Source organism: Varroa destructor, unplaced genomic scaffold (genome assembly GCF_002443255.2).
Source record: "Varroa destructor unplaced genomic scaffold, Vdes_3.0 BEIS01000001.1, whole genome shotgun sequence".
In the NCBI taxonomy this organism is placed as follows: Eukaryota; Metazoa; Arthropoda; class Arachnida; order Mesostigmata; family Varroidae; genus Varroa; species Varroa destructor.
The window spans coordinates 47,933,421-47,945,499 of record NW_019211454.1 but is presented as its reverse complement, the minus strand read 5'-3'; the positions used below and the strand labels follow the sequence as shown (position 1 = coordinate 47,945,499).

The following is a 12,079-nucleotide window of genomic DNA, read 5'->3' as shown; positions in this document are numbered from 1 at the left end:
CACTTCAGAATACGGAGAATGATCTGGGGGGAGAGAAAGGGAGAGCAAGCGTTTGTGCAAATGCGGAACAGAGCGCTTGACTTGCTTCTTACACGCGACCCGAAATGGAATGGCAGTTGCCGTCCCTCTCACACCTTCCTTCGATGGGATGATGCGTTGCGTTTCTGTCAGTTCCGTCGAACAAGCAGGCGTGTATGGGCTTTTGGTTCGTCCCTGTATGTGCGTGACGGCTCAGTGGTAAAATACCTACCTACTAAATTTAAAGACACATAGCAAGGTGGCCCAGGTTCGAAACCCGGCGTAGACACAGTAGCCATCAGTCTAAAGCAATTAAGGGTATCATGTACTACTCGAAATTGACAGGCTCAAAATATCTGTTTACATTGCCCGTAGGGCTTTTACAAATTATGATAATCATCATAAACATCAATGATAATTATAACGACAATCATCAACGGCAGGGAATAATAACAGTAACATCATCGTCTGTTTCGTCGCTGGTAAGGCATTGGTCTTGACATCGCTAGATCAGTACGGTTGCTTACTTCGCCGTCATCGTTTAACTGCGCTTATTTATCGTTGCCTTTTTCCTTTTGAATCTCCACATACTATTCGGTATATATCGAATATATATGATAGATATATAGATCGGTATTAAGATACGCCCTTTCGATCTTTCCTATACAGAAAGGCAATGCCTAAAGGAGACGGAAGATTCGATGTATTTAGCGCCGCGGTCGATTTCTTTCCCTTCGTATCCACCTCCTTCCTACGCTCTCCACTCTCAATAATTTTATATTATAGCTACAAGGATAATAGAACTGACACTACAGCTAATAGGACCACCTGCAATGATGCCTGTTTTCCAGTGAAGTGGTTTCATGTATCGAACACGCATCAATATAACTGTATCTGCTAGCCACCAACTAATGTTGTTGTCATTTCTAAACAGCTATTCACTCGTCCGGGATCCAGTATAGTAGAAATGGATGGGTGGCCATGGAGGTTGGAGCGAAGGAGCATATCGCGCTGCACCAGCAGCAGGCAGGCAGGCAGGCAACGGCCAAGAGAACTCACTGCATTTGGAGTCACCTGGGGGAGCCGAAGCACTCCCCAGATAGGGAGAGGCAGAGGTTTGAAGGCGAACTGGCGGAGGTTTAAAGGAGCAAGTTGCCACCGACTGACTTCGGCACGAGACTGCCGTTGGAGACACCTACACCGAACAGCATCGAGATGAGTCTTTCAGAAGCTACTTCTCTTCGAACTACGACGACGAGGACGGTGACGGCGACGAAGGGAAAGTTGAGAGCCGAAGCGAGAATAGAAGGAGAGAGGTGCTAGAGGCGCCCTCTGTCCCTTCTTCATTCAATAAAACTTTTTCCTAATTCTTTTGTCGTCTTGCTACCTCATGTTTTTTATTTTATCTCTGGTATTAGTTTTATAATATAAAGTTACTCCTCGTTGTCCAAATTCACTAGAACGTTTATCTAAATGTGTTACGGTTTATAGCACAAAGAAGAGCTATCATAATCGTCGTCATAAGACAATAATATAACATTCACACAATTGGATATATGTATGAAGCTATGGACTGAGCTGGCACTGTTAGCTTTTGTTAATTCACAGCATTTACTACATGTCTTTGCTATCTGGTGATTTTAAGATGCGTTGCACTTTTCTTTCGTCGTCAAACTCTCGTCTGCAGCGGCGCGAGTGCCTGGCCGTGTGCTGGGTTATGCCTGAGTGTGTGTGTGTGTGTGTGTGGGAGCTGAGCGCGCCTGTTGTGTGTGTGTTTTTATTCGTCGTCTTTTCGTCTGGACGTCTCGTTCGGTCATGTCTATATGTATATGTGTGCATGTGTGTCACTCTCTCTCTCTCTCTCTCTCACCCTCACTCGCTGTCGCTCTCTCTATCCTCTCGCTGTATATTTGACTGGGTGCGTGCGTGTGTGCAATGCAGCTTTTAGATTAGCCAACACTCTCCGCTTTTTCTTGCTTACTCGAGGGGTTCGTAAGCTACTTGCGGCGCTTGCGCTCTGCAATGTTCACACACGCGCTCAGAGCGAACAACCCACAGTTCGCAAGCAAGCTGTCTTGCTGGTAGGCAGAAAATGCATATATATACAGGCCCATAGGCACACATGCATGGAGACAGACAGACAGATGGACGGACAGAGACGCACTACCAGACAACACTGGTACGGACAGGCCGGACCTAGCCAGCTAGCGGGCGATCAGCCGGCGGGCCGACCGACAGTTAGAGAGACATACGGACGAACATACGAGCCGACAGACACCCACATACACTCTACTCGATGGCGGTAAGACAAATTTTAAGGCTCATCATCATCCACACTCCATCCACAGTGGTGGTGGCGGCGTTTGCTGGACTGCTACGCTCGTTCAGATAGCTTCTTCTTCCTCCATCCCGCCGCTACTGCTGCTGCCGCAGCCTGCGCTATTAGAAGCCAGGCCGAGAGACGACAGCAGTAACTGCAGCAGCAGCAGCAGCAGGAGCCGCTGGCTGTCCTCTGAGCCGAGCAGGCGAGCCGGCTGAAAGAGGGACCCACGACCGATCCAGAAAGCCCGTGAGCTTGTGAGCCTACCAGTCGCGCTGCCTGGCTCAGCCGACCCGTCTTGGGCTCAGTTGAAAGTTGGCGGGACTGCGCCGACGGGTGCTCACCGCATGGTGGCGCTGCCAGCCCACTCGCGTTACGAAGGAGCTACTTGTGAGCTGGCGACGCCGAGCGCCGCTCACAGTTCAAGATGGCGGCCAGGTTGCTGCAGCGCCATTGAACGACTATTGTTTTGTGTGTGTCTGTGTGTGTGTAAAGAGCGAGCAGCAAGCTAGCCGTAAGCAGGGAAAGCAAGCAATGTTTGTGAGTGTGTACATACACTACTACATATAGAGTACGCTGGAGAGTTGTGCGAAATTTGGCCGAATTCGTGCGGATTTCGGGGCGGCGTGCCCCGCCAGCGGCCAGTGAGAGGTGAGATGACATCGGTGGACGTTAGTCCGTCGACGGATTAAGCTCGAGGCGGCGACCCCGGAGCTGCGTTGGCGCGGTGACGCTCCGAGAGGCCGACACCGGATCCGGCGGCCACAACGCGTCCAACGACGCCGACGCGCCCGGCATTCGACTCCGGCCGCAATAAGGCCGCGTTTTTACCACACGATCTCAATTCGTTGTCGGCTGTGTAGCGGCCCAAGCCGAGCGTCGGCCCGCGTCTCACGCCAGCATCGCGGCAGCGCCTAGAGTCAGCGAGAGTGAGTTTGTGTCGTTGATTTTTCGCCGTCTCTAACCCGATCCTTTATGGCCCTACTCGACGGGACTCGATATCGAAATCCATTGCTACCGCCGCTGCTGCTTATCCATTGGCTAGCTATCCATCGGCAGGCAACTGCTTTTGCGACTATGCGGCTGTGATGTTATGTGCTTTGCTACGCCGTGTTTCCCTAGCCATCAGTGACGAGTGGCAATGGCAGTCGTGCCGTACCTTATGACTGCCAGCAGTAGCCAGCGTGTTATACTAGTTGGTACGAGTTGTGATTATAATGCACGAGTGTTATATATGGGCGATAATATGATTGATGACCAGCCGGAGCCTGACAAGCAGTCGTCTCCAGTAAAGCAATAGGCAGCCGTTGCTTATCGTGTTTCTCCAGTGTTGTCCAGTGCTGCTGGATTCAGCGGGCCGCTGTTTTGTACCGTTTTTGTTGTTCACTCTTTTGAGAAATCGTGCGTGAGTCGTGTGTGTGCTGAAATCGGAATTCTGTTTGCCGCCCCTTTGCCGTCGATCAGCCATCTAGCTAGAGCTAAGACTCAGGATCAATGGCTAATTGCACGACGATACCGACTCTAACCAGGCAGAATACAGTTTCATATCATAAACCACCCGCTACGACTTCGACTACTGCTACAGCAGCAGCATAAGCAGCAGCAGCACCGTCGCTGGCGTAGCCATAAGCGTAACGGTGCGGTTGCTGCCGCCGAACTCGAGGTGAAAGCTGGTGCAACGGTTAGCGACGCCGCTCAATCGGGTGTCGATTCATTTTACCATGGTTGTGTGTACCTCTTTCTACCATGCTGTGTGCTTTCACTTGTGAGTCCGTCTGTCGGTGTGTTTGTCAGAGTGTGTATGCATAGGGCTATTTGCTCCTGTGTTTCGTCATATACATCGAGTCAGATTTTGTGTTAGCTTGGCTACCCCTCTCCCCGAACGACGGAGGCTATTACGCCGGAATATTCAATACGGATGATTGGTGGCGATGAGGGGGGATGGACAAAGAGCTAGATTCGTCATCGTTGAATTTGTGCAAGATTTTTGCCTGAAAATCAGTGAAAGATAAGCCAAACCTTCGAGTGCCTTCGGACAGATCTTTGGGTGTACGATCTGTCTGATCCGGGTTGTGTGTGAGTGCCCCTGTGTTCTTAGGTTCCTAATGCAGGTTATTTGGTTGTTGTCGTAAGTTTCGTCGTCGTCGTCGTCGCTGCCATCGCCGCCTTTGGCGTCGTCGTCGTCTTCGGAGTAATCCCTCCTCCATGGCTAGATTGGGCGAACCAATAGTTAGCTAGTCAGCCAGCCACTAGCTAGTCTTTCGTGTCATCGGCCCGTGTTAACGTGCCCGCCGAGTCGCTCGGCCCGAGACCATCGCTTCTGTGGGCGAAAACCAATATTGCGATGGCTATTAAAAGGCAGACCACTACTATGGCGACAACTAATATTAATGTTGCTGCTACCGTTTCTGCTAATAGTCAATATTAGGTTGGATGCGTCGACTGGACCGCCACTGCTGCCACTATTAGCGCGACTGCCGTCACCGCGGTTGCTAAACACGGGATTGCCCCAATCATATTGTTGAGTGTTATTAGCGACATTCGGATGTAATCTCAAATGTGTGTGGCGTTGTGAGCCTGTGCCTAGAGTGTGCGTGAGTCCGGTGAGTGAATGAATGTGTGCATGTACAGCGGATGGATGCGGTGTGCTCTTTTGGCGGCTGGTCTACGTACGTCTCAGATTTGCTGTGGTTGTGTTTTAATAGTGTGATCTTCCTCGTTGTCGTTGTGCGACGCGCTGTGTGTCTCGTACCGTAGTCTTCTGTATGGGCACTGCTGTTGAATGCGGGGTGAGCAGCATCCATCCCAGTGCCTTAGGCCTTCCCTTGCTGATGTCTCATCATCGAACGGTAGCTGCAGCAGCGACAGCGGCAGCGGCGCCACTACTATCGCCGTCACCACCATCAGCAACAATAACAGCAGCAGCGGTTAAAGCCGGAGTTAATCATTGCGGATACGTGAGAGCGTGACTGTGAGTGTCACGGGTGGTTCACTGGTGTCTCGCGCGTTGTGGTACAATCTCATCCCCAGTCCATCCCAGCCCCATCTTGCGACTTGTAGCTTCGACTTAGTGATCAGTTCGTCTGTTGATGTCGTCTCTATTTGGTCAATTGTAATGGTTTTAGTTGTAGCGATTAAGCAATTAATTTCCTACTAGCACCAAACAGATAGGAGTGTGTGATTGTTGCTGCCGCCACTGCTTTTCATAGTAATTAATTGCCGGACCTAGCCCAGTCGAACTGGGTCGGCGTTTTATTATACATGCCCATAGAGACGGTAATATGCTCCAGCTTTCCTGTGCGATCGAAACAACAACTACAACCAACTACTATTACTACGGCTACTCGTAACGATGTCTAGAGCAGCAGCGGCAGCGTCAGACAACAGAAGATAGGGCAGTCGCCATCGTCGCCACCTCCATCGACCCTACGTCAGTCCATTCGTCCGTTCATCAGTTCCGTCTCGTTCCGTTTCGCTCCATAATGCGGCCGGTGGCGGCCTTCGGTTCCCAACGTGGCACGCTGATCTTGTGCCTGTCGCTTTGGTCTGCCTTGCTGCCCGTTGTTTGACGCCTCGGCCTTTCTTGGCCGCGGCTGCCGCTTGCGAGGCGCTGACCCAACGTGCACAGTTGGTCTGTGTGTGCTGCGGCGCCAGCATCAGCTATAGTAGGAACAGTGGTGTACTTCTCCGTGCTGTTCAGCTCCCCCCGCTGTTGTGTTGACTGGGGCCGAAAGGAGCCACTGACCTGGCTGGTAATACTGCTGCAGCAACCGCCACCGTCGCTGCCACCGCGTTGCAGCAGCAGTGGCGGCGGCGACTACTATTGCTACGACCGTCACCACCATGGCCGTCAATAACAGCACCAGCAGCATCGTTGTTTATTTGAGAGAATCGTCTCGTTGCGCTGTGGCGACGTCGATTGAGGCTGCAGTGCACGTCTGTCCACAATCACAAGTTCAAGCAAAGCGTTCAATTTGAAACTGTGTTCTCCGTTCGTTCTTCCTGTTGTTGCCGTTGTCGTCCCTATTGTTGTTGTTGATGTTGTTGTCAGAACGGCAGTTCTTGTCAACTTTGTGCACCGCTGGCCTGATTTACTGCTGCATTGGCAATCGCGACTAAACATATCAATGTACTGCTTGATATAGTTCGAGAGTATGTGACACGGCAGTGCCTAAGAGTTTTGCGGGCGCGCTCCAGCGACAACGGTGGCAAATCGCGATTTAGATTTGAGGAACTCGGATTGGCCAGCTTGACGTTGAGCCGCTCGGCGGCAATGGTTCGTGGAATTCGTCGTCACCAAGGGCTGACGTAGCCAACATCGTGCGGCAGATAGAGTTAGGTTAAAATGACGAGCAAAGTGGCGTGCGATCCAGTGGCGTAAGCGATGATGACTGCAGCGTGTTATTGCAGATCAAATACATGTGCTACGTACAGTCTCCGACAACGGATTATGATAAACAGTCAGACGATATGTTTCTGTGCGAGCAGGTACCTCCGATAGCTGACATACGGCATTTTGCTAAAGAGTTTATTTACTAATGAGAGCTGTTTGACGTGCTGTGTGGTATAGCCGGTGCTTGTTGGTAAATGCGTGTCTGGTGCTAATTGCCAACGTCGCTAGGATAACACACACGTCGATCGATGGCTATTACAAAATCGAAATGAATGTGCGACCGTTTTCTACGCTAGCGGCACTAGCTAAATTTGAAATCTTGCCTTCAAATTATTTTGGTGAAGGCCGTCTGATGGTTACACCTTTGATGATTATCGGTTCGATTGGTCTGTCTACCCGCGTTAGCCTCGCTGCCACTTTTTTATTAATAGATCTACGGAGTTCAATAGTGAGCGGACTATGACTGATTGTGGCCCAGTGAGCGCCTTATACAAGCAACGCATTTTGTCTTCCTTGAGACCGCAAGCATAGTAACCAGACCATACACCGGGGGGCATTTTGTGAAGGTTATTCGAGTTTGTGTATCTAGTAGCTATTTATAACAGTGTCGAGTGTAACGAAGTGTGCGCCAACCGGATTTTAACGGATTTATTCTTGTTCCACCTGCTGCTTTCAGGAGTGAATTAACTCAGGCCAGGACAGACAAACCTGTAGACATCTGTCCGAAAATCGCAGAAGAAAACGAACACGAAGAGGAACACAAAAAGAAGAACTTCATTCAGCTCACGAGCAAACGCAGCGCTCTGAGTTAATGGAAGGCATTGTACATAGTAAAGTAATATAAACCGAAGAGTGGCTGATATACGGCCGGCCGGTGAGATTTCCGCCGGTACCTGACGCGACATAATGCTTAAGCTGCGGAGCAATCGTTAACCGTCGAGCTCAGCGGTCGGTTCCGTAGAGGCCATGGCGGACTATCAAATGTCCATGGGCCCCGGAGCCGACGGCCAGTATGGCCAGGCGGAGGGCTCGGCTATGGATCAGATGATGTCCCAGATGGGGGCGGGCCAAGCTGGGCATGGCTATGGCCAGCCTGGCATGGGGCAAATGACACAGGTCCCTGGTGCATATGGCCATGCCGCTGCGGGTCAGGCGATGGACAGTCAACAAAAGGCCCAACAGGCTATGTACCCTGGCTACCCGCAAGGTCCAGGGGGAGGTGACTTTGGGCAGCAGTCACTTTCCCAAGGCTATCCGGGTCAGAGTCAGGTATACCCTGGCCATCCGGGACATCCCACGCATCCCGGTCACCCGGCACAAAGCGCCGCGTATCAAAACTATCAACGGGATCCTTGGGGTCGAGGACCGCCGGCGGGCCAGCCCGGCTATCCTACACACGCGGCAGGTGCGGCTGCTGCCGCAGCGGCCGCCGCCGCCGCTGGACATCCCGGCTATGCGACCGCGCCTGGTCAACGCGGTTACCCGGAAGGTTATGGTCAAATGACACAACAGGGCCAGAGAGGAGGTTATCCAGGTTCTGGGTATCCAAGCCAGACGCCACAGGCCTCATTCGGAGCGGCTACTCAGGCGAGTTCAGCGCAAGCCGCGAGCGCACAAGTGGCCCAAGGGGCCCACTCTAGGGCGATGGGAGGTTATCCCAGTCCCATGGCACCTATGAGTGGGGCCCCACAGCGGCCCTCAAGCAGGCCCCAACAGAGTTACCCGTCCCCGTCACGAACACCCACCGATCAGCGCGCACCATACTCTCCATATAACCAATACTCGGCAGGACAGCCGACTTCAATGGCCGGTTCACAGACCAGCTCACTCAACCAAATGACTAGCGGCATGGATCCCTCGTCATCGCCGTCATTTAGCACAGCTCCCGGTACACCTTTAGGAGGTTCGAGTACGCCGGCTAATCCTGGAACTCCAGGAGGTGGCCCGCTGACGCCGTCAACACAGCCGGGGACACCGTCAGGTAATCCAGCGACGCCATCGCCATCTCCTTCGTACCCAAGGGGCTTTCCGTCGCCGCATCGTCGACCTACACCTACCCCGCCCGCCAGCTCGGCTTCACCAATGCCGCAGAGTCAAGGAGGGGTCTCAGCTGCGCAACAATCCCAAGGCTATTGCCCTAGCCCGTCGCAACTTTCCAGCCCAGCAGCTGCTGGCGGCAGTGCAAGCTTGTCGCCGGCAAGTCAACCAACCAGTTCAGGCGGACCCAACTCAGCTGGTCCAACACCCTCGTCGGGTTCAAGTTCTCTTCAGCAGCTCGAGCAGATGGTCATGCCTCATATGGGAGGATCGTCGTCTTCGTCATCGACGAAACGTAAGACTTCAAAAGAAAGGGCACCTTCTGATTAGCATTCTAGTGCATATTGGGTTTTGAGTTTGCCTTCGTTAGTTAGATCGATGACAGGCCTTTGTCATTTTCTTCTTAGCCATTTTCTGTGAATGTCAAACTGTTTTGTGAGGAAGTTAGAATTTAATGTATACTAGAAGGATATCATTAACTTAATCATTTGTTGTATTTCGTATAATTGACAATATTGTATCCGCTTATCCTGTTTCCGATTTCGATGCTGCTGACGGACTGCAGCTTCGACAACGCCAGGCGCGGCGGCTAACCCCCCATCGGCGGCCACCTCAAGTGCGGCAGCAGGCCAAAATGCCTCTGCTGGCCAAATGGGCTACTACGGACAGGGACAGTCTTCGACGGGGGCCCATGCTCAAAGTGGAGGTGCCATAATAAACATTTATTATTTAAGCCAACACAGAAAGACAGTTTTTAGAATCTCACAATCAACCATAGGCATTTAATATTAGCGCAATTGTACATTTATGCGATTAGCGCGTGTTGTTAACATTCTTATTTGTGCTCTCGTTTATTATGTAACACTACAGGTTACCCTGGTTATGGTTCATCTTCGCAATACCCACAAGGTTATGGAGCGCAAAGTGGCATGCCGGCTCGTCGACCAGGCCAAATGGAGTACGATCCGTCAGATCCTTATGGTCAACGTGCTGCGGCCGCTGCGAGCAACACAGGCCGACCACCATATGGGGCACCTCCTGCTGCTGCTCAGCATGCCTACGAACAGTATCAACAACAGCTACAACAGTTGTACAGTATGCCACAGACAGCTCACACCCAAGCTAAGATTGCTGACCTCAACGATAAGATGCGCCAGATGCAGGCGTATTGTACGCCCCAGCAAGGATTCGCTCCCGGAGATCCTCGAGCTGCATATGCTGCTTATTCTAGTACTATGGGGGCCCAGCCACAGACCCCCAAAGAAGAATCTCTGCCACCGTATGGTAGCCAAGCTCAGCAACAGCAACAGCAGCAGCAACTTTTACAGAACGCCCAAATGCATCAGCAACAAGGAGGTCCGCACCCACAGAGCGGTTACATGGCCGCCGCCCAAGGACAGGCCACACGAAGTGGCGCCATGGTAGACGAATATGGACGGCCAACAAGCCAAATGACCAGCATTTCTTCAGGCATGTCTCCCCATGGATACCCAACTGGACCCCAGACACAACCAGCAAGTCAACCAGCTGCGGACCCCTACATGATGACGCCAGATGACCTTATGCCCTCCGGGGAGCAAACTCCTGCGCCTAGCAGAGGACGAGGTTCCCGGGGCCGCGGCCGAAAAAAGAAAGAACGTGCGTAATTGCTAAGGAAAAACCGCTAGTATTTTATTCAATGTATTTTTGATTCACCTGTCACATATTGAAAAAACGAGGTAAAACGTGCCTTTTAGAGAGTGACTATTTTTTTTCGTAGTTTTGAAGGATCTGTGCATTTACGGTAAAAATTAACTTATCCTTTCTGATTCTATTGGCATGTCTGTATTCTTCTTTTTCGTTGTCGTTACTGTCGTCATCAAAATTCGATGCTGCAGCTGGCACCGGACGGGGTCGGGGAGCAGCCGCTCAGCAGCGCCAGATGCAGATGATGCAGATGCAGCAGCAGGCGGCGGCCCAGCAGCAGCAGCAACAGCAACAACAGCAACAGGCGCAGCAACAGGGCCCTTACGGTGCCATGGCCGCGGGCGGACCTATAGGCCACCCGCAAGGTTATCCTCCTCAGGGCTATCCACCACAGAGTTATCCTGATCAAATGGGTCGTGCCATGACCGCAGGACAACATCCTATGTACGGTCAAATGGGACATTCCGGTCAGCAAATGCATCCGTCAATGATAAGTCAAGCTCAACCGCAGATAGGGCAACCACAACAGCAACAGCCACAACAACCTCAGCAGCAGCAGGGGCAATTGGAATCTAGTGGGCAATTGAGCCAGCAGCAGCAACAACAGTTATTGGCACAACAGCAACAACAGCAGCAGATGGGGCAACAACAACCGCAGCAGCAACAACAGCAAGCAGCACAAATGGGAGGTCATCAACAGGCGCAGCAGCAGACACAGCAACAGACACAGCAACCAACAAGCACCATGGGACAACAAGGTCCACAGGGGCCACAAGGTCCACAGGGCCCTGGACAACAACAACAGCAAAATCAACAGATTCCACAACAACCGGCCCCGGGCATGGTCCATGAACCTGGCACACAGATGGATCCATTGGGACAATCCATATATGGGCAAAGTCAGCAGGGTGGGCCTCAACAACAACAACAGCAGCAGATGGGCCCACAGCAACAACAGGCACAGCAACAGCAACAGGGTCATGGCCAAGGGCTTCCTCAGCAAAGCGCTGGAGGACCGGGTGGCTATCAGACGGGAGGTCCTATGTCTTCGCAAGGAGGCATGGCTTCCTCGCAACACCCCCTTTATCAAGGAGGTGAGTGTCTATTATGGTCATTGGTAGTACGAAAATAATGATTCATTGAAGTACTAACTCAGTTAAGTGGAACAGAGGCAGCTACCTCGTTTGGTTCTGCTTAATTAATTTGTTAAATCAATAGTGGGTTTTGCTTCCCTATAGCAGCGTTGTTTTAGCTTGTATATTGATTAGTTGTTGATTAAAACCAATAATGATATGATTACAGGTGATGGCTCAAATCAGTCTAATCCTATGATAAGCCATATGGCCGGTGACGGACAGCAGCCAATGTCACAGCTGGAGCATAAAGGTGACCCAAGTAATGCACTAGGTCTAGGTCAATCTGCGGGGTCGCAAAACCAACAAGAAGTAAAAAAGCCAGACCTTATGCCTGTTGACAATGACCCTTTAGGGGCGCGTCTACTTCAACCTAAACCGCCGGATTTTTTAGTAAGTTTATTTGGTATCATAAGCGCTGTTTCAAAAATTTTGTCTATAAGGCTGCTTCTAAAACAAGTTGTTCCCCTGCCTTCATATATGTTGGAATAG

General features: G+C 51.5%; 1 protein-coding gene across 6 annotated transcripts in view; it reads left to right on the top strand.

Annotated features, from left to right (window-relative positions):
- Positions 1 to 2,776: 2,776 nt before the first annotated feature.
- The window catches only part of LOC111243200 (uncharacterized), a 30,535-nt gene continuing 21,232 nt past the window's right edge, over positions 2,777 to 12,079 (top strand). Inside the window, exons 1-6 of one of the 6 annotated variants that reach the window (XM_022788409.2) lie at positions 2,777 to 2,989; positions 7,408 to 9,063; positions 9,334 to 9,474; positions 9,639 to 10,406; positions 10,646 to 11,548; positions 11,757 to 11,980. In XM_022788409.2, the coding sequence (XP_022644144.1) occupies positions 7,698 to 9,063; positions 9,334 to 9,474; positions 9,639 to 10,406; positions 10,646 to 11,548; positions 11,757 to 11,980 (3,402 nt within the window). In that variant the 5' untranslated portion in view covers positions 2,777 to 2,989; positions 7,408 to 7,697. Of the gene's footprint in view, positions 3,268 to 3,293; positions 3,538 to 4,081; positions 4,415 to 5,338; positions 6,827 to 7,016; positions 7,298 to 7,407; positions 9,064 to 9,333; positions 9,475 to 9,638; positions 10,407 to 10,645; positions 11,549 to 11,756; positions 11,981 to 12,079 lie in introns of those variants that run through there. The other 5 variants (XM_022788411.2, XM_086977294.1, XM_086977295.1 and 2 more) reach the window with 5 other exon arrangements.